The sequence below is a fragment of the Anser cygnoides genome, chromosome 11 (assembly GCF_040182565.1).
Source record: "Anser cygnoides isolate HZ-2024a breed goose chromosome 11, Taihu_goose_T2T_genome, whole genome shotgun sequence".
NCBI classification, from domain to species: Eukaryota; Metazoa; Chordata; class Aves; order Anseriformes; family Anatidae; genus Anser; species Anser cygnoides.
The window spans coordinates 11059264-11080338 of record NC_089883.1 but is presented as its reverse complement, the minus strand read 5'-3'; the positions used below and the strand labels follow the sequence as shown (position 1 = coordinate 11080338).

Below are 21075 nucleotides of genomic sequence, written 5' to 3'. Positions count from 1 at the left end.
TTCCTTCCTTCCTTCCTTCCTTCCTTCCTTCCTTCCTTCCTTCCTTCCTTCCTTTCTTCCTTCCTTCCTTTCTTTCTTCCTTTCTTTCTTTCTCTCTCTCTTTCTCTCTCTCTCTCTTTCTTTCTCTTTCTCTCTCTTTCTTTCTCTTTCTCTCTCTTTTTTCCTTCCTTCCTTCCTTCCTTCCTTCCTTCCTTCCTTCCTTCCTTCCTTCCTTCCTTCCTTCCTTCCTTCCTTCCTTCCTTCCTTCCTTCCTTCCTTCCTTCCTTCCTTCCTTCCTTCCTTCCTTCCTTCCTTCCTTCCTTCCTTCCTTCCTTCCTTCCTTCCTTCCTTCCTTCCTTCCTTCCTTCCTTCCTATTAAACCTCCCACCAGAGATTTAATACTGGTCTGAGATGTCTTTTCTGAACTGTCTGCAGATTCTGAGCTTTCTCAGCTAAGACATATTTATTGTCTGCAAAAGATGAGATAAAAATCAGCCTAACTTCAAATACTCCATCCTCTTTTCTGTTTATGATTTGCAAGCTGTGCCTTTATAGAATCATAGAATATCAGAGTTGGAAGGGACCCACAAGAATTATTGAGTCCAATACCTGGGTCCCCAAAGGACCATTAAAAAAAAAATCAGATCACATGTCTGAGAGCATTGTCCAAATACTTATTGAACTCTGGCAGGCTCTGTGCCATGACCACTGCCCTGGGGAGCCTGTTCCATTGCCCAACTGCCCTCTTGGTGAAGAATCTTTTCCTGATACCCAACCTGAACCTCCCCTGTCATTCTGTGGTGAAATAGATCAGATTTCACTTGTCTCAGAGGTTGTTATTTGATGCATGTATCCCTAAGATTTGTGAATCCAGGCCCAAAGACATTGTGGGCAGACATTACTTTTAGACAGTGACAGAGGCCTGGAACTGCAGTTTTTGAGCACCCACATCATAACATGTATGCATTTTGCTCTGAAAACAACACTTTCTAGTGGAGTGGAACTCATAACCTGGTCTCAGACAAATAAAATGTTTACAATGGCCCTTTGAAAGAGTCATTTCCAGAGGTGAATTGAACATCCCATTGGGGACCCATGTAGAATTGTGATGGCAGTTCATTGAGGAACACTGGGTGAGCTGGGCACCTCTGAGGTGGGTGGATCTGGGTGGGCAGTATTTCAGGGAATTGGTCAAGGCTTTGGGATGGGGAAGAGGGTATGATGCAAAATGGGAGCTGAGTGGAGCTGGGTGGTAGGAATGAGACAACTGGGACCTGAAAGTTGTTATAGGGTGATACCACATCACCTAGGAGAAGGTGGTCTAGCCATCCATTTCTGGAAAGCTAGGGAAATGGTCTTTGGCAAGTGGAAGTTTAGGGGTTGCAGGGGCAGTCTACAAAGCACCACTGAAATAATGGGGTCTGATGGGGTGGGAAATTGGCCTGGGGCAGGCAAAGCTTTATGTGGAGAATCTGGCTACCATCTCTGTGAGGCTGGACTGCTGGGGGCCTGCAGGTTAGGCTAGAGGTGTATCGGGAAAACTGAGTCTGAGGGCTCTGTTTTAGGACTGAGCAGCAGTGCTTGAGGCGGGGGAGCACAGGAGAGGAGGGTAGTCCCACAGCTGGGATAGCAGTGATGTGTAGGCCAGACAGATACCAGCTGTGTGGGTGTAGGAGATATGGGACAGGAGTCAACAGTGATTGTAGTTGAAGAGGAGCATCATTGGGCCATACTGTGACAGGGAGGTCTGTCCCTTTCACAGACCCTTGGCTGCTTTTTTCCTGCAGCAGCAGGGCAAGCAGGAAGAGATCTTTGCTCAGACACCTTTACTGTGCTGCCTCTGCACCCTCCAGGATCCTGGGAGTGCAGAGGCAATCTCCTTTTCATGCTCCATGCTGATCAGAAAGAAACCTCAGGCAGGCAGGGGCTGCAAAAGTTGAGCATCCTTGCTCCTTTCTTTGACAGGACACCTCACAGGGGCTGCTTCATGAAAGCATTTTTTCGTTCTTTTCTTTACCTGTAACCATGCTCTGTTTTTCTGCTCTAATCAGCTCCTCCCTGGAGGGCCATTTGGATCTCCTGCAACAGCTCTATCTCTAACAGCCTCAGAAGGCCCCATTAAAACTTCAGGAAACTTTACTCCTGTGTTTGCCCTTCACACTCTGTAAATATTACCTAATGGCTTATTAAACCAAGCAAATAATAAGTGTCCCCCCCCGCCTCCCCCCCTCAATTTTTTGTACCATCATTAGAGAGCTAATAGGAGAAATCATATTTGATGAAAAGTTTTTCTAGACTTGAGGTTTTAAATAGGCACATGACACAACAGTGCATTTCTTGTTTTATATTTAAGCCTAATGACATTGAATTAATAGGTTCCAAATGAACTTAATAAATGTACAGTTCCAGCACGGGCTGACACTGTCAAAATTAACCTAAACATATTTATGGTCAAGCATCTTGTGGACTGTGTGCCTTCAGCTGTATCTCTCAGAAGACATGATGTTATCAGAGATGTCCCTGTTGACATCTCCTTCCATAGCAGAAACAACACTGCATTGCAAAGGCTGTAACAGCTCCAATTCCCTCCAGTGCTGTTCTGTATAATCACCTGCACACTCAGCTGGGATGAAAAAATACATGTCTGTACCAAAACTCATGATTACTATAGAATTATCAAAATGGAATACCATTTTACAACATTGATTGTAAGATATATGAACAAAATGAACCCTGTCTGCATTGCTAGACAGAAGACACATGAATCAATACATAGATATTAACACCCTAATATGACAGAGAGAAGATTAGAGATGGGAATTAGTGATGATACATGCACAAGAATTAAACAGACAAATATTAGGTAGTACAAATATCAATATGATGGAAAAAAATGTTTAATAGATAGGCAGGCAAATAGACATTTTTATAAATAGAGAAAAAGGCAGAAGAAAATTCAGTTGATATTTAGCCAGATAAAGTATTAAGAATACAAACGTATCATGTACACAGAGATATTTTTCTTTCAACAAATGAAAAATATAATTATACAAGCATAGGGAATATTTGTAAGATTCTGGTAAGTTTTAGAAAATCATTCTGGGCAACAAAATTAATGGATTAAAGTTCAAGAGAGATATTGATGTTCATTATTTTTTAATATTTTTAATTTCCAAACATATTTTTTTTCTTTTAGATTTGGGCTGATATGTATATTTTAAATAAAAGGTTAATTTTAAAACATTAAATGGATATGAACAAGCCATAAGATTTTGTTTCAGGATGAGTGACAGCAAGTGATCATAGCCCAAATTAAAATGGGGAATGATCTGACTTGTCAGGAAACACAAAAATGAGCAGGTGAATAGACTAGATAACCCCTTAAGGTCATTGCCAAGCTGCTTACTCTAGCATGGCTATAATTGTAGCCCACACAAGGGAACTTTCATGAGCTTGTATTACTGGTAGTTGAAATTAGAGATTTTCCTGGTATTTTCAGGAGGGTTGAAATATTTTGTTCTTCCTATGTTCTTTCTCTGACCTGAGGATGAATATAAGACTTAAAGGACTTGCCTTGCCTGAACTGAGAGGAAAATACAATGGGATGTCTGCAGTGATCAAGGCAGCTACGGTCTTGGGCAGGATGGTAGAGAACTAGAGCAGGCCTTCAAGAACTAAGTCAAGATTCCCAGTGAATGAGAGCATAACAAAACCAGAACAGTGGTGAGGACATTTCTAGTCATGGTCGTCATATAAGTAATTAAATGCAATAGGAAAAGAGGAATGAACAGTTCAGACACATTCCCCAGTCCCAAGACAATTAATTCTGTCATGCATTATTGATTTCCTTCCTTGTCTTTTTCCAAACAGTAGAAATTTTAAGCATTAAATTGTAATATAATCAATGAATAAAGTACTGTTTGCTTATAATTCAATGGTGTGGAAAGAAGGGGAGCTGAAAAGAGACTATGTGGGTGGCACTGTGCTGTGCAGCTGTGTTCTCTGTGATTGCAGTTAAGGAAGGAGGACTGCCTTGCCTGTTGGGGCTTGGCTTCGAGTAGATGATGAACTATTCCTTTTTGTTCACACTTCCTCAACCTGCCTTACTGCTTTAAAAAAAAGAAAAGAAAAAGAGCAACTCATTATGAGTGATGGGAAAACCAAGCTTTTTAGACTGTGTCTCAAGCTGAATTGCTATGTACCTAGACAGATACATATGGGGTTTCTGCCACAAAATAAACCGAGGGTAAGACACTTCTGTGGGAAGAGAGATGCGGAAAGCCTAAATTTGGATGGTTAGATGAACAGATCATTCTGTGATGTAAAAAGCTGAATGGCTCTAGGGAAAAATGTTACTTCTGGTCAAAGAGAAGTAGATGTAAATTAGGTATTAATCACACAAATTGAAGGAGACTATGCTGCTCAGATATAAGCAACACCAGAATTTGTGTGGAACTTAGAAATAAGCAGAGAGAAAATAAAAGCACAAACCATATTTCACTTTAATGAACACTCCTTCTGGCAAGCCAGAACAAGATTCAGACAGAAAGTATCAAGTTCAATGAGTTAAACAATCCCCTCAAGTAACTTTCTTTCAGCCTACATGAAAAGGGAAATAATTAAAACAAAGCTACTGCAGATAGCTGGCAATGGTTCAGTTTATCATTTCTGTTTTAAACAGGGCAAGTTACTTGCTAGTTGCAAAAGAGAACTTTGTTCTGAGAGAAAGAAAATCAAATCAAGTCTAGACTTGATCCCAGTCTCTACAATCAGTGGGAAGGAGAATTCCAGGAGACAGTTTCTGTCTTGCAATCATAAGGTACTAACTTGTTTCTCAACTCATTTCAACCCCCCCTTTTATTCTTTTATTTTTTTAATGGGAAAAATTTCCGGGCTATCACTTTTCCTTTGATTGAGGAGGAAAACTTTTTTTAAGGTAGTGGCTTTTCAAATTTATGGACATAAGTTATAATGATGGGGGATGATTATAACTTTATAATGAAGATATCCACTTTTTGAATATTCCTATTCTTAGTCAGGTTTACTTAGTTGTTTACAAGACCAGAGGTACGATCACGATAATTTATTTTGATATGCTGAGTAAAAAAAGGCTTGATATTGAATGGATTTAACAGTAAAGTATTGCTAAAATAGCACAGATCTTTTTGAAAGACACTTAACTAAAAATTTCCTTAAGAATTTTTCCTAGGGAAACACTTATTTCCTGCACAGATACAAAGAATGCATCACCTGGACGGAGAAAAGATGGCTGTCTGCTTCCTAAGCAGCCTTTTGTCAATGCATCTTCTCAGGCTTTGCTTAAGTTTCTGATTCCTCAAGCTGTAGATTATGGGGTTAAGCATGGGCGTGACAACTGTGTAAGAGAGGGCAACCATTTTCTTCATATTGGGTGAGAGGCTGGACTTAGGTCGCAGGTGAATGATGCCAGCTGTGCTGTAGAAAAGAGTTACTACCAATGGGTGAGCTGCACGGGTGGAAAAGGCCCGCCTCTGGCCCAGAGCTGAGGTTATCTGTAGAACAGCATGGATAATGTGAAGGTAAGAAATAACTATCAGTGAAAAGGGAACCATCGCTACCATGACAGTATCAATAAAAATCAGTAGTTTAAACAAGGCTGTATCTGCTCACACCAGCTTCAACATAGGAGAAACATCGCAAAAAAAATGATCAATGTTGTTTGTCCCATAGAAGGGTAAGGTAAACAACCATATGGTGAAGACCAGAGCAACAGGTACACCAGTAAGCCAAGACCCAACAGCCATCCTGAAGCAGAGATCCCTGTTCATCATGGTGAACTAATGCAGAGGGTGGCATATTGACACTTGCCGATCATAAGCCATTGCACCTGAGAGGAAACACAAGTGACAAAAAGAATAGCACAACCGAGTTGCAGGGCACAGGCTGTGAAGCAAGTAATTTTTCTCTCCATCAGCAGAATCAAGAGCATCTTGGGCACAGTGCTTAAGCTGTAGTAGATTTCTGTCAAGGCAAGATTCATTGGGAAGTAGTACATGGAATTGTGTAGGACAGAGTCAATGGTTGTGATCTCTGCAATTAAGAGTTACCTATAAAGATGCACAGGAACGTGATGGAAATCATTATGAAAAATAGGAGCTGCATCTTGCCATGTAGGGTAAACCCCAGAAGCAAGAAATGAGTGACAATGGTTTGGTTTCCTGGCTTCGTTTCCTCAACAAGACCCATCCTAAAAGAAAACAGCAAAAACAAACAAACAAACAAACAAAAAAAACCAACAACCAACCAACCAAACAAAAACAACAACAAAAAAACCAAAACCAACCAACCTACCAAACAAAAAAAAAACAACAAACCCCCCCCCCCCACACACACACACTACTAAAAGATTAGTAGCTTAGAACAGACTTATGGTCTTGGAAATAGCTACAGCTGCAAGTAAGATGAGGCTTAAAACATGAGATGAGGCTTAAAATTGGATATGACAGTGACCCCGGAGTAAAAGAGCTCGGTTGGGGAACCTGTACAAGCACATCTTCAACAGTCACAGGCTGAGAATCATCTCTAAATTAGGTGAAGAGAAAAGAGACATACACATTTCTAATAACCATTTGGAACTTACTTTATATAGAAAGGAGTAGATACCTCCAAAGTGCAGGTCATCTTATCATATGGGTGACATCTATGACGAGCCAGAATTTCACCTTTGGATGGGCTGGATGTCTCTCCGTTAACTTCAGTGTCTAAATGTCTAGAGTCACCTAAATGTGAATCAGTCAACTTAAAAACAATTTATATTTAATGAAGAGAAATATAGCATAATACAGAAACACAATTTATTTGTAAGATGAATACAGAATAGATCAAGTCAAGTTTAAATTTATAAAAATGTTCACAGAATCACAGAATCATCTAGGTTGGAAGAGACCTCCAAGATCATCTAGTCCAACCTCTGCCCTAACACTAACAAGTCCTCCACTAAACCACTTCACTAAGGGCTACATCTAAACGTCTTTTAAAGACCTCCAGGGATGGCGACTCAACCACTTCCCTGGGCAGCCCATTCCAATGCCTAACAACCCTTTCAGTAAAGAAGTTCTTCCTAACATCCAACCTAAACCTCCCCTGGCGCAACTTTAGCCCATTCCCCCTCGTCCTGTCACCAGGCACGTGGGAGAATAGACCAACCCCCACCTCTCTACAGCCTCCTTTAAGGTACCTATAGAGAGCGATGAGGTCTCCCCTGAGCCTCCTCTTCTCCAGGCTGAACAACCCCAGCTCCCTCAGCGGCTCCTCGTAAGACTTGTTCTCCAGACCCCTCACCAGCTTCGTTGCCCTTCTCTGGACTCTCTCGAGCACCTCCATGTCCTTCTTGTAGCGAGGGGCCCAAAACTGAACACAGTACTCGAGGTGCGGCCTCACCAGAGCCGAGTACAGGGGGACAATCACCTCCTTAGACCTGCTGGCCACACTGCTAAACCTTTTCCTTCAATTACCTTGTCCCATGGGATTTCCCCTAGCGATTGCTTGAAAAGGCCAAAGTCCTCCATACTGAAGTCCAGGGTTGCGATTCTGCTCAGTATTCTGTTCCTGCCACATGAGATCCTGTACTCCTCCATCTCATGGACACTGCAAGCAAGGCTGCCCTCAACTTTCATCACTTAAACCAGCTCCTCCTTGTTAGTGAGGACAAGATCCAGCAGCGCTCCTCTCCTAGTTGGCACATCCACCATTTGCACCAGGAAGTGATCATCAGTACACTGGAGGAACCTCCTGGACTGCGGATGGCTGGCTGAGTAGGCCTTCCAGCAAATGTCAGGGTAGTTGAAATCCCCCACAATAATCAAGGCTTGTGATTGCGAGGCTGCTATCAGCTGCCTGTAGAAGGCCTCGTCAACTTCCTCATCCTGATCTGGTGGCTGGTAACAGACACCCACAACAGAATTCCCCATGCCAGACTGTCACTTAATTGTCACCCACAGACTCTCAACTCACTCCTCATCCACCCCTGGACAGTGCTCGATACAATGTAGTTGTTCTCTCATGTAAAGAGCAACTCCACCACCTCACCTTGCTGGCCTGTCTTTCCTGAGCAGGGCATACCCATCCATGACCACATTCCAGTCATGTGAGCCGTCCCACCATGTCTCTGTAATTGCCACCAGATCATAATCTCCAGACCAAACATGGATTTCTAACTTCTCCTGCTTGTTCCCCGTGCATTGGTGTACAGGCACTTCAGAGAGCAAGCTGAGCATGCCGATTTCACCCTAGGGGGGTGGGAGGTCTCCCAGTCTTCATCACTGCTAGAGCACTGCCCCACTGGTGCAAGCCCAGCTACAACCCCATCCCCCTTTGAATCTAGTTTAAAGCTTTCCAAATGAATCCTGCTAATTGATTTCTCAGAACCCTTTTGCCCCTGTGAGATAAACCTTTCCTGCATATTACTGTCAGGCTTGGAGTCTTATAAAACCAGCCATTATCAAAGAACCCAAAGCCTTGCCTGTAGCACCAATCACATAGCCAAGCATTTAGACCGAATCCTTCTCTTCCATTCCTTGTCATCATCCCAGAATGGAAGAAGGGAAGAGAAAATAACTTGTGTCCCAGACTCTTTCACCAACCGTCCCAAGGCCTTGAAGGCTTTCTTTATTCCCCTCAGACTATGGAATGCAGCTTCCTCCCCACCTGCCCAGAAGATCAGTAGTGGTTAGTAGCCTGTTGAGCACACCAGGCTGGGGAGTGTCCTGGTGATATCCCTAATCTGGGCTCCAGGTAGACTGCAGACTTCCCTATGATGAGGGTCAACTTTGCACATCTGGCCCTTTGTTCCTCTCAGAAGGGAATCTCCTACTACAATTACCTTCCTTCCTTCCTTCCTTCCTTCCTTCCTTCCTTCCTTCCTTCCTTCCTTCCTTCCTTCCTTCCTTCCTTCCTTCCTTCCTTCCTTCCTTCCTTCCTTCCTTCCTTCCTTCCTTCCTTCCTTCCTTCCTTCCTTCCTTCCTTCCTTCCTTCCTTCCTTCCTTCCGGAGGCAGTCTTGAGGCATGGTGTTGACTGCTTCTTCTGATGAGACCTCATAGGTTGGCCTTTGACCACAATCCTTGCCTATCTCTCCTTCAACATCCAGGACCTCAAACCTATTACAGAGGGGCACCTGGGGAAGCAGGGTAGGTAGGGAGGGGGGTTGCCTGCGACGCTGAACTGGGGCTCACTTCCAACCCGCCTCGTCTTTTTGGTCTCTTCCATCTGCCCAACAGTGCCAGGGCAAGGGCTCCATCACCCTCTAGGGGGCATCCCACCAGTGCTCTTCTCTCTGGCTCGCCAGGGAGTTACTCCACCAATCAATCTCCTGCTTACACACCCTGATGCTCCTTAGTCTTTCCACCTCCCCCTTGAGCTCAGCCACCACCGGTGAGCAGACCTTCCCCCTGAGAACAGGCGGTCTCCCCACTGCCCTCCCTTGGCAGTGGCAGGCTTGGGCACTCCCTACAGCCAGAGGCCTGAACAGCCATGTCTCTGGGCAGGCCTCTGTCTGGGTCGCCACAATCTTTTTGGAGTGAGCTCTCTGCCTAGTGGACACCATGGTAAGTGCGTGATCTTGCAAACTGACAATAGTTGGTGCAGAGGTCCCAGGCCCTGACACACCAGCTACACACCAGTGCGCATGTGCTGCTGGCTCCTCCCTGTTTGAGGTGTCCAGCTGCACTTCAAAGGCACCACCTGCACCCTTCAAAGAGGCCTCTGGTTCCCAAGCCAAGTTCCCAGGCAGCAAAGGCCAAATTTCCAGGCCTAGTTCCCAGACTAATTTCCCAGGCTGAAGGGCATTTTCACCTGACAGTTTTTAGCAGTCGTTTTATGTCTGTTTTCTCATGATGGTCAGGTTACATCCGTAACTGCTCCTATCAGGGGCTAGGTGGACAAAAAATTAGATGTGTGTCAGCAGTGTACCCTTGCTGCAAGGAAGGCCAAGTGCATCTTGGGCTACACCGGCACAAGCATGGACAACAGACAGATAAAGGGTGGGGATCATTCCCCTTCTGAGATCACACTTGGAACAGTGTGTCCAGTTTTTGGACTGCCCAGTACTGGAAAGACATGGCCTAGTGGAGTGAGTGCAGTGGAAGAACACAAGAACACCAGGGTGATTAGTGGTCTGACACACCTGGAGGACAAGGAGAGGCTGGGAGACTGTTTTTTTCATCCTTAGGAAGGGAAGTCTCACAGATCTTGTTGCTGTCTACTACTACATGGTATGGCATAGGTGTAGAGAAAATGGAGGCAAATACTTCTCAGAGGAGCACAGTGATAAGATGAGAGGTGATCTGTGCAAGTTGAAACATGGGAAATTTGAATTGGGTACTAGGGAATACTTCTTCACCCTTAGGGTATTTGGACAACTGAACTAGTTGCCTGGAGAGTTTGCTTAAATGTCCTTGAAATTGTTGAAAACTTTACTGGACAAGACACAGTGCATTTGGCTTGTTTTGATCAGGGGAAGGAGAGTAAGCCTGCCGAGGTTCTACGTGTCTACAAAACTACTTTGAACATACTGGGTTTTAAAACCCAAAACCAATCTGGAGCTGAGCTGCCAGGAGCTTTATAGAGGAAAAGTAAAAGCCAAATTCCTAGAAAGATGCATCTTTGTGATTTAAAAGTTTCTGTAGGATTTACACCCGCACATTTGAACTTCTTGAACTAAAATTGAACACATTATTTATGTAAGCAGCTGCAACTTTTCCATAAGATTGAAAATTAAGCTTAAGATGTGATTATTTTTTTTTTTGACTACGTGGCTAGAAATTCCTTCTTATCTGTAAAATAACAATAAAAATAAAACATCAAAAATCCTAACAGATCATAACAAAAATGGAACACATACTTGGTTTCACAAATTTGAATATTTGAAGGAGATTTAGGAAATGCAGTGGCCAAAACACTGCTCCTGTTCAGCTGAGGTTGTCATCTGCTTCCACTTTTTTTTCTTTAGTTTTGCAGGTGACTCATACATGCATTATGTTCAGGGAGTGCTTGGTTCTTTGTTTTGCAACTCTGCGCTGAGTCACAAAGCTAATCTCAAGAGACCGATGAAAGCAGTAGGAAAGTTATTTCCCCCATGATGGATATTTTGTACATTCTGAACATGATAAAAACAAAAAAAAAACAAAAAAAAAAAAACATTTTTTTTCCCCCATCAGAAATTTCTAGTAGAGTTTGCAAAGCTTCCTCCTTGTGTCTTACCTGAATATACATGGAAGTCTTTTTCATCATGGCCACAGTATTAATCTCTCATCTAAAAAAATAAGGTATGAAAGAAAATAGCAAGACAGAAATTCTTAATCTTTGAATTCAGAAATTCAGAATAGGTTGTTTTGTCCTCAGCTTTGTTTTCTGGCTTTCCCATTCCCTCATGGTCAGAGAGCTCTACTACAATCAGAAAAATACTGATTGGTGGTGATGTGAGGCTTGTGCAGAAAAAAAAATAATTTATACAGTTGGAAAAATGGGCAACCTTCAGCATGCAAAGACTTTTATTTGCATTTATATTTGAGCAAGTGTCTTCCCCACATGCCTGAAAAACAAAAATAAAAACCAACCAACCAAACAAAAAACTTTGGGACTTCCTCCACCCCTGGAAAAACAAACAAACAAACAAACAAAAAACTTTGGGACATCTGTTTTCCTTTGACTGGATGTGTTTCTCCATTCACTGGAGAAAAGATTAGTCAGCATCTGTGAAATAGAAGGGAAATGTTAGACATAGAAGAAAAAAATATCGTTAAAGGAGTAGAAGAAAGTGATTAGATCACCTGTAGTTAACTGAGAATAACAGGCAGAATCAGAGGGCATTGTGGGACACACCTTAATGGAGTGATGTTTTTCCCCAGATGGATTTCAGTGAGAAACACTTCTATGCTTAAAGGTGGCAAATAACATGTAAGAAACTGAAGTGTTTGTATTTCATAGAGAATAACATCTCTAACTCTTCAAATGCAGGTGACTAACATTTTGACAAATCTAGAACAATATTAAATCTAATGTTTCAAATATATATTATTCAAAAGATAATGCTAAAAGTATTTTTAGCCAAATATGATCAGTTTTTTAGAGTGGATGCATATATGCAGAAATTACCTTAGGCTACATGCTCGCATTCTTTTATTATGAAAACATTTTAAAAGTGTTTTGTTAGTTTATTGTTTTCATGCTAAAAGGGTAAGCTAAAGTAGCATGAGAAAGAGAGTGACTGGGTTGGAGATATATCATAATGACTTCTAGCAACTACTTATTTTCAGTAAAAGTATGTAGTGGAATGACGAAGAAAGGCTATGAAATGTATCTATATGTGTTTTAACCTTTACAAGAAATATCTTGAAAGTAATATTTTTTCCATTGTTTATATTCGTCAGTATTAATCATTGCTATGTTCAATACACAAAGAAAAATTCTCAGTTTGCAGAATTTGCAGTCTGTACTTTAAGCTAGAAATACCTGTGCCTATCTGCCCTAGCAAAATAATTTCGGGACTTTGCTTTTTATTCTATATGTTCAGAAATTATACATAGTGCTAAGAAAACTTATTTGAAACAAAAAAAGTGAGAGCATGTGCTTGCTCACTTGCATTTTAAAAGACTAGAGATACTGACAGTACTGATCATTAATGTCACAGTGGGGACAGTATGATCAGCTTTCAGTGTGATGAGCAAATTTGGCTAAGAACTTGCGCTAGCTAATTTGGCTCCTACAAACTCACTGTTGCTCCATCACAGTATTGTAGGAGATCAGATGCTGGCTTTTGTTCCATTCATGTGCTGCTACTCAACGAAAAGATGTTGTTTAGGCAAAATATATAGTTCAATAACAGAAACAGCATGTGATCACATGCTAAGGCATCATCTTCTTTTATTGACAGCAATGTACAAAAGAAATGTTGCTTATTGTATGGAACCTTGGAGCACCTTCTGGTGTCTGTTTTTGATTTAAAAAAATGGAAATTGCACATTTTTAAAGATCAAAGAACTATCTGGAAGAAATAGTAACCATTAGAAATGGGAAAGTTGAAATTGGCTTAAAGAAATGTAGGCACAATAGTAAAAAGAAAACATCAAGAGTGATTCACATTGTGAATCTTTATGAATTATGAAGTTTTATTGGTGAGATTAAAGGTTATAGCAGGGAGTTACAGATGGGCAGAACTGAAATATGAATGTGGCTGAAGGTGAAGAAGCAGCAATGTTTCATATCTTACATATTGTCCTTACATATTCTTCTATATTATACACAGATGGAAGTTTTTATTTTAATATTTAATCTCTGTAATTTTTTCACTTTTTTCTTTGTTTTTGTTCTAGACAAATTAGAAGACTGTACTACACTTACTTTTGTTTGTGTTAAATTCTTGTGTTTGTATTCAGCTTTTATGTTTGGTTGCATATATAATGTTTTGCTCTTTCCTTCATTTGCTTGTATTAAAATAGCACAGAAAAGAATAAGTATTGTAATACAGCATTTCTCACACTGTGAAACCTTGACATTTTGCCTTTGCTTCCTATTTTTCTAGCAATGCTGAACCACTCAGAGGTCAGTGAGTTCATCCTTTTGGGCCTCACCGATATCCAAGGTCTACAATACTTTTTCTTCATCTCCTTCCTGTTGCTCTACCTAACTAGTCTTCTGGGAAATGGTGTCATTGTGACCATGGTGATATCTGAGCCGCAGCTCCACACACCGATGTACTTCTTCCTGGGGAACCTTTCCTGCCTGGACATTTTTTACTCTACAGTTACTGTTCCCAAGATGCTGACTGGTTTTCTCTTTGGGCATCAGCCTATTTCTCTTGCTGGGTGCTTGGCCCAGCTCTACTTCTTCCACTTTCTGGGCAGTACTGAGGCTGTGCTCCTGGCCACCATGGCTTATGACCGCTATGTGGCCATTTGCAACCCGCTGTGCTACACCCTTGTCATGAGCCCAAGGACTTGTCTGCTGCTGGCTGTGGCCAGCTGGTCCATTGGTTTTGTACATGCCATGATGCATTCAATTATGACCTCTCAACTGAGTTTCTGTGGGCATAACCAAATTCATCACTTTTTCTGTGATATCAAGCCACTGTTGAATTTGGCTTGTAGTAGTACCAGCCTCAACATGATCCTCCTTAATGTTGTCACCACATCTATTGCTCTAGGCCCATTCATTCTCATAGTCCTTTCCTATCTATACATCATCTCCTTCCTCTTCCAGAAAGTCCAGTCTCAGGAAGGAAGATGGAAGCCCTTCTCCACCTGTGCCTCTCACCTTACGGTTGTGGCACTAATGTACATACCACTGTTCTTCAATTATACACCTCCATCCTCAGGCAGCTCCTCTATAATGGACATGCAGGTGTCTGTCATGTACAGTGCCATCACCCCAGCTCTGAACCCCTTGATCTACACTCTTAGGAACCAGGAGGTGAGATCTGCCCTGAATAAAATATTAGGGAGAAAACTCTCCTGGTGGAAAGTGACCAAAACAGGAACAAGATTCAGAATGTGGTTACTCCACCATTCATATTTACAAGAGAAGAGATCAAAAGGATGCTGTATTACAAGAGACTAAAAAAATCACTCATTATCTCATGTAGTTCAGCACATTACAATTTAATTGCTTAGATGTAAATCAGGGGAGATATTTAAGGCCTTGATCTTTATTCTGTCAGTGTAGATGTCTTATTGTAGCCCATCTAGTCTCCAGCATCCGATACAGAAGCATGTTTGTCTCTTGCAGGATATGAGCCAAAGCTGACAGTCCCATTCAGTAGTCCTGGATAATACAAAGTATTACATTATTACTTGATGGCTATGTTTAGGAAGCTGAATGACTCTCCTCACATCCAGAAAATCTGTATATCCCAAGAGAGCTACTATGTGTTACATTTTGAGTGTTGCATAGACTGAGAATTTTGCCAACATTTGACTCGAGTCATCTCTTTTTGGGGGATCCACATCTTTTCATGAAGTATAAGGGGAGCCTTACTAATGAACGTGTATTTAAATGTATGCTTAAAAATGGAGATGAGCATGAAGTGTACATTTTTAGACAACTACATCGAGACCTTTCACCTGAATTCCACTCTCCTGCCTATCTTCTACTCTTCTGCCCATCTTACTTACTCCTGACTGTGCTAAATACTTTCCTCAAGATTTCAAAAAATGCTGACCCCCAACTTCTAAAAAAGGCATCATGAACAAGGCAGACATTCTTGCTGTCATCACACCAAACCCATCACACTGAACAGTCAGCTAGGAATTCCGCACCCACTCTGAGAACTCAGATGCTCCTTCCAGCACTCTTGGACTTTAAGAACAACTGCACCTGAGGCAGACAGAAGACTTGACAAGCTTTTTTATATACACTCAGAAGAAACGGTATGTTGTGGCGTAATGTTTTGTGACAATGCTTGTAGGAAGATACAAGAGAAATTTCAACACCAGCTTTACTGCAATGCAGGGTGAATAGGAATGAGCAGGAATCAAGTATATAGCTAACATCAGCACTCGGACATACAGTCCATGAGTCCGTGAAATTTTTTTTATTTTTATTTTTTTTTAGCTGGAAAGTTGTGAAGGAACTGTTTCCCTCCTTGCAAGACCTGTCTGGTGTTCAGTTCTGCACTGGTGCAGAAAGAAACTGTAACTCTACACCAAGCTTGCAAAGGCTATATGTGTGCTGTCTTTGAGAACAAACCAGAGGGAGATCTCAGCTACCAACTTGGTATGCAAACTGGCATTTGCCCCAAAAATGATAGTTTGCACCTCATGGAATAAGCTACCTGTAATCACATGGCATATGGTTAGATCTCTTTTGGGTCACATCTTGTAAGCAGCCATCTAGCACAACCCAAAAATGTTGATGTTCTTATTTATAATTCTCAGTTCAAAAAAGGGAGTTTGTTTGTTTGTTTGTTTGTTTGTTTGTTTTTTTGTTTTGGCCACTATCTCTGCCCTGTGTCCCTGGAGGTAACATGAAGAAAGGGATAGGGTGTTTGAGAATGCCGTAGAAAAGAAATGTGGGAAATTCTTACTGGTTATGTAAGAACTCAGTGCCCTGTGATAGGAATGGAATTAAAGAGTGATACAGTGTAAGGTAGTCTATTCTTTTTGCAAAAGGGTAGAGGAACAAAAGGGAAGTTTGGAACCATGTATTTTTTTCATGGACTAGTTTCTACCTACTGGAACTTTCTATTTTGTTTTTGCTGATGGTATGTCATGAGTATATACTCATGCTAAAGCATTTGGAAAACTGAATTTCAACTGCATGTTACGAACGAACTATATGAATCTTCATCACCAAACTGAGCCTGTGATTATTGCTATTGTGTTGAGACTAGGAGACTATCCAAACCTCTACAAAAGTCCACACTGAACATCCATGGACTTACTTAGAATTGTATAATCATAGAATGGTACCCAAACATTGGTCAAAGACAAGAACAATTGAGAACACTGTTGCATTATAATCGATGGATATTGATTTATCTGCTGTATCTCATATAGCCAACTTCAAATTTGATGAATTTAAAGAGATTCTTAGAGCTGTTCTCAAGTATGTATTAAGAGTAGCTGCATCCAGCGTATTCCTGCAGTCCTGGGCAGGTGAGTGGAATGATTGCTCTTTATCCTGTGGTGTTTTTACCCTGCTGGGCAGCTAAACTCCACCACAACCACTCTCTCACTCCTCCTCCTCGAAGGAAAAAAGGGGAGAAAATACAATGAAAAGAGCTCAAGGGTTGAGATAATTGGGAGACCACCCAGCAATTACCATCACAGACAAAACAGACTCAGCATAGGGATATTAATATAATTTATTGCCTATAACTAGCAGACTAGAACAGTGAATAAATCAAAGCAAACTAAAAAACTTTCCCCCCATCCACCGTCTCCTATGTCCTCCCCCCGAGTGGTGCAGAAGAATGGGGGCTGCAGTCAGCCTGTAACACTTCATCTCTGCCGCTCCATTGTTGCTCTCTTCCTCTGCTCCAATGCAGGGTCCTTCCCGCAGGATGCCATCCTTCAAAAATTGATCCTGTGTGGGCTCCCCACAGACTGCATCTCTTCAAGAAATGCTCCAGTATGGGTCTGTACCACAGGGTCCATCCATCAGGAGCAAACTGCTCCAACATGGGTCTCCCATGGGTGGCAGCTCCTCTCCACAGCCTGCAACTCTGGCCTGGAGCCTGCTCCTGCGGGGGCTCTCCATGGGCTGCAGCCTAATTCAGGCCACATCCACCTGCTCCACCATGGGGTCCTCCACAAGCCACAGTGGAACTTCTGCTCTGTGCCTGGAGCACCTCCTGCCCTCCTTCTGCACTAACCTTGGTGTATGTAGTGCTGTTTCTCACTCCTCTCTCCCAGCTGCTGTTGCACAGCAGTTTTCTTTTTCCCTTTCTTAAATCTGCTCTCACAGAGGCGTAACCAACATTGCTTATTGGCTCGACTCTGTCCAGCAACAGATCTCTTTTTGAGCTGCCTGGAACTGGTGTCTATCTAACACGGGGCAGCTTCTGTATTCTTCTCACAAAGGCCACTAGCCACCCCTCCAGCCCCCCTGTTACTAAGCCCTTGCCATATAAACCCAATACATATCCCTGTTTCCATGCCCTGCTAGTAGTGAGCCTGAGCACAAGTTCCCAATAGGTGCATGTAAACACACACGCAGAGCCACAAATGGATCAATATGGGTAGGACACTATATTTTACAAGTCTCCACATAACACAGACAGCATGAATGTGGATGTCTTATAGCAGAATATCCCCTTCATGAGTTTATCTGTCTACTAGACCTTTGGTCTCTCCAGTTTTGGTCTCTCAGGCCCTTGATATTTTCAATGTCTGGCATCCAGAGCCACGGTCCCTTTGGCAGCTGGATTTTGGACTAATGGGCTCTCCATGTCTTGCTTTCTGACCTTGGTCCCTCTAGTTTTAGACCCGTAATCTTCTGTCACTCCAGAATCTGTTTTTCAGGCCTCTTGTCCTGATCAATGTCTTTATGTTTACTACCAAATCACTCACACGTATGCATACGCACACATAAAAAGGGAAAACTTGAGGCAGGACATAGGCAATCTGTCTCAAGGCAGGACATCGTGCAAAGAGGTTGGAGCCAGGCTCTTTCTAGTGATGCCCAGTGACAGGACAATAGGCAATTGGCATAAACTGAAACACAGGAGGCTCTGTCTGAACATTAAGGAAATCTTCTTTACTGTGTGGGTGACTGAGCAATGGAACAGGTTGCCCAGAGAGGTTGTGGAGTCTCCCTCCTTGGAGACATTCAAAAGCCATCTGCCTATGGTCCTGGGCAACTGGCTCTAGTTGGTCCTTCTTGAGTAGGGAGGTTGGACCAGGTGACCTTCAGAGATCCCTTCTAAACTTGACAATTCTGTAATTCTGTGAAAGGAAAGCAGTTTAATAAAAAGGCAGGACAGATTGTGGTAACCGGGTACAGTGGTTGACCAGACCAGTGCACGTGATCTTTTATTTGCTCATTTTCCTGTGTTTATCTCCCTTTATCTTCCTTTGGCCATTTCCCTAAACAAACTGTAATAAATCCTGTAATATCCCCAATTCTTTTATTTCATTCCAGACTTTCCATCCATCCCCAGGCTTTCCACATTCTATACTCCCTTATGCAATAGTCCCCTTTATTTTGCATAGCACTTGGGGAAGTTCCTGGGACTATGGCTCATTCACCTTTGATGGTATTAGGGATGACTGATTCAGAAGGATCAGGTTGTCAGCATTCTCCACCCTGTCATTGTTCCTCTGATCACAGTCTGTCTGTTTTGAACAGACATTAGCCAGATATCCTTATAGTGTGCTTATCAGCTCCAGTTTATGCATAGCTTATCCTTGCATTTGGAGAGAAGTGATGGATCTGGAGACTTTATAGATACTGATTTTTTCAGAAAGAACTTTTTTTAATGCTCTCTTCAGTTCCTGATTCCTCAGACAGTAAATGAAGGGGTTTAAGATGGGAGTGACAATAGTATACACAGCTGACACAAGCTTATTCAAGTCATAAGGATCGATCTTCTTGGGCCGAGCATACATAAAGAGGGCAGCTGAGAAGAAAATGGTGACCACAGTTAGGTGGGAAGCACACGTGGAGAAAGCTTTCTTCTTACTTTGGGTGGTGGGGATATGCAGGATTGTCGTGATAATTAATAGGTAGGAGACAATAGTGATGGAGAGAGGAACAAGCAGGATGAATAAGGCCAACACAAAGTCTACCATCTCTGCCACTGACATATCAGTACAGGCGAGGTTTAGCACGGGGCTGATATCACAGAAAAAATGGTTAATTACCTGGGGACCACAAAACTCCAACTGAGAGATGAAGGAGATCTTGATCAAAGATACAGTGAACCCACTGAACCAGGAGAGAGCTATCAGGTATATACACATTTGGTATGTCATGATGACCAGATAGCGCAATGGTTGACAGATAGCCACATAACGATCATATGCCATGGCAGAGAGAAGGACACATTCAGTGCACATGAAGGAGCTGAAGAAAAATATTTGGGTCATGCATCCCACAAAGGAAATACTTCTGTCTTCAGCAATGAAATTTGCCAAGAGTTTGGGGATAGTAACTGAGATGTACCAGACCTCGATGAAGGAGAGATGACCAAGAAAAAAATACATGGGTTTGTAGAGCTCATGGTTTGTTTTGATTAGGGAAATGATGACCACATTCTCCATAACAGTTAAAATGTATGTCAGTAGTAGTACTATGAAGAACAATACCTTCAAGTCCATTAGGCCTGGGAATCCTAGCAAGAGGAACATGTTGATCTGGGTAGAATTCTCTTCCATAAAGAGAAGTGCAGAGCTGAGTCTTGGAGATCAAATACAGAACAGGAAAAAAAAAAAAAAAAAAAGAAAAAGGAAAAAGGAAAAAGAGAGCAGAATATGGGAAAGAGGCTTGAAAATTAAATGCTTATTTCTGCAAAAATTAAACAAATTTTCTTATCCCTAGACAAGATTTGTGTGATTAAGCTTTAGATGACTACCATGGAGGTTTCTCTTTCAGTCAATGAAAAGAAACAGGCAGTTTATCTGACCTTAGGATAAGATAAACCTCATCAAAAGTGCAGGTTCGGTAATAACAAGGAAAATGTAGATGACTAGTCCAACTGTAAGCATCCCTGTAGAAACCATTTAAAGTACATTCTGATGAATCTTGCCCCTAATTCCTGAATTCATTTTAATTCTAGTTTACTAAAACTTTCGTCAAATTTTCAAAAGCATTAATGAGAGATAGATAAATTAATCATCTTGTCTATTGGATTCAGGCATCTCAGAATTGTGATCCTGAAGTTATTGGAACAAAAGAGCTGGTCATCCCATATCATTATTTTTTCTTGTTAAAACAGTTTGCATGTAGAATGCTTATTTTTTTAAAATATGAAAACAGAAGAATTGGCACATTGTTATAAGATAATGTTGAAAATACATTTATGGAACATTTCCTGGGAAAGTAAGAAATTCAAAAGAGTTTATTTCATCTCTAGAAGAAAAAAAAAAAAAAGATACAGAAATTTTAGTTTGTGGATAGTGACCGCTTTTTTTTTTTAATTTTCTTAATTTTTATTTTTATTTTTTTCATGATAACTTTTATGAGTCTGTGAGATCCTTGGGGAAAAATAATTTTGATGAAGGACATGTTTTGCTAATTAAAAAGAAAAAAAAAGGCTGAAATAATTTGAGTTAAAATCTCTTGCTAGTTTACAGGTCTGAATCACAAAACCCTATCAGACTTAATCCTGCAAACCCACTGTTGCAATCTATATACACCCACAGAACGTGTAACACTTTATGTTGTGACAGATGCATCTTTTATGTCTAATTTTGGATCCATTTAATTCATTTTAAAAGTTGTTTTTTCTCCCCATTAACTGAACTGTATGATTCCTCAATGATCAGCTAAAATTTAGGTAGTTACACTTTTCAGATCAAGCCAATTGCCTTTAAAAAGGACTCAAGAACAGTAATCTTATTAGCAGCTGTAGTCATTTTATTGTCATCAATTTATACACAGAAAGTTCAGAGCATCACCAGGAC

At 41.5% G+C, this 21075-nt stretch overlaps 2 protein-coding genes and 1 pseudogene across 3 annotated transcripts; 1 reads left to right on the top strand and 2 right to left on the bottom strand.

Moving 5' to 3' along the window:
- Positions 1–5225: 5225 nt before the first annotated feature.
- LOC106047430 (olfactory receptor 10A7-like) lies at positions 5226–6245 on the bottom strand (annotated as a pseudogene).
- Positions 6246–10960: 4715 nt separating this feature from the next.
- On the top strand, positions 10961–14926 carry LOC106047431 (olfactory receptor 12D3-like). Of its 2 annotated transcripts, XR_010834278.1 has the most exons (3): positions 10961–11971; positions 13536–13595; positions 14213–14342. XR_010834278.1 is itself a non-coding variant. In XM_048081558.2 (2 exons), the coding sequence occupies exon 2, from the start codon at positions 13538–13540 to the stop codon at positions 14567–14569; it is 1032 nt and encodes a 343-aa protein (XP_047937515.2). In that variant the 5' UTR covers positions 10961–11971; positions 13536–13537; the 3' UTR covers positions 14570–14926. The 2 variants fall into 2 exon arrangements, 1 of the variants encoding a protein (XP_047937515.2); XM_048081558.2 differs by having other exon boundaries at positions 13536–14926.
- A 3167-nt stretch (positions 14927–18093) lies between these two features.
- Positions 18094–19827, bottom strand: LOC106047432 (olfactory receptor 6B1-like). The gene has a single exon (XM_013198896.3). It carries the CDS (start codon positions 19825–19827, stop codon positions 18853–18855), a length of 975 nt encoding a protein of 324 aa, XP_013054350.1. The 3' UTR covers positions 18094–18852.
- Between the last annotated feature and the right edge of the window lie 1248 nt (positions 19828–21075).

Bases quoted from the DNA above. Each gene is read 5' to 3' on its own strand.
- LOC106047432 (XM_013198896.3), bottom strand. From the start codon at position 19,827: ATGGAAGAGAATTCTACCCAGATCAACATGTTCCTCTTGCTAGGATTC.
- LOC106047431 (XM_048081558.2), top strand. From the start codon at position 13,538: ATGCTGAACCACTCAGAGGTCAGTGAGTTCATCCTTTTGGGCCTCACC.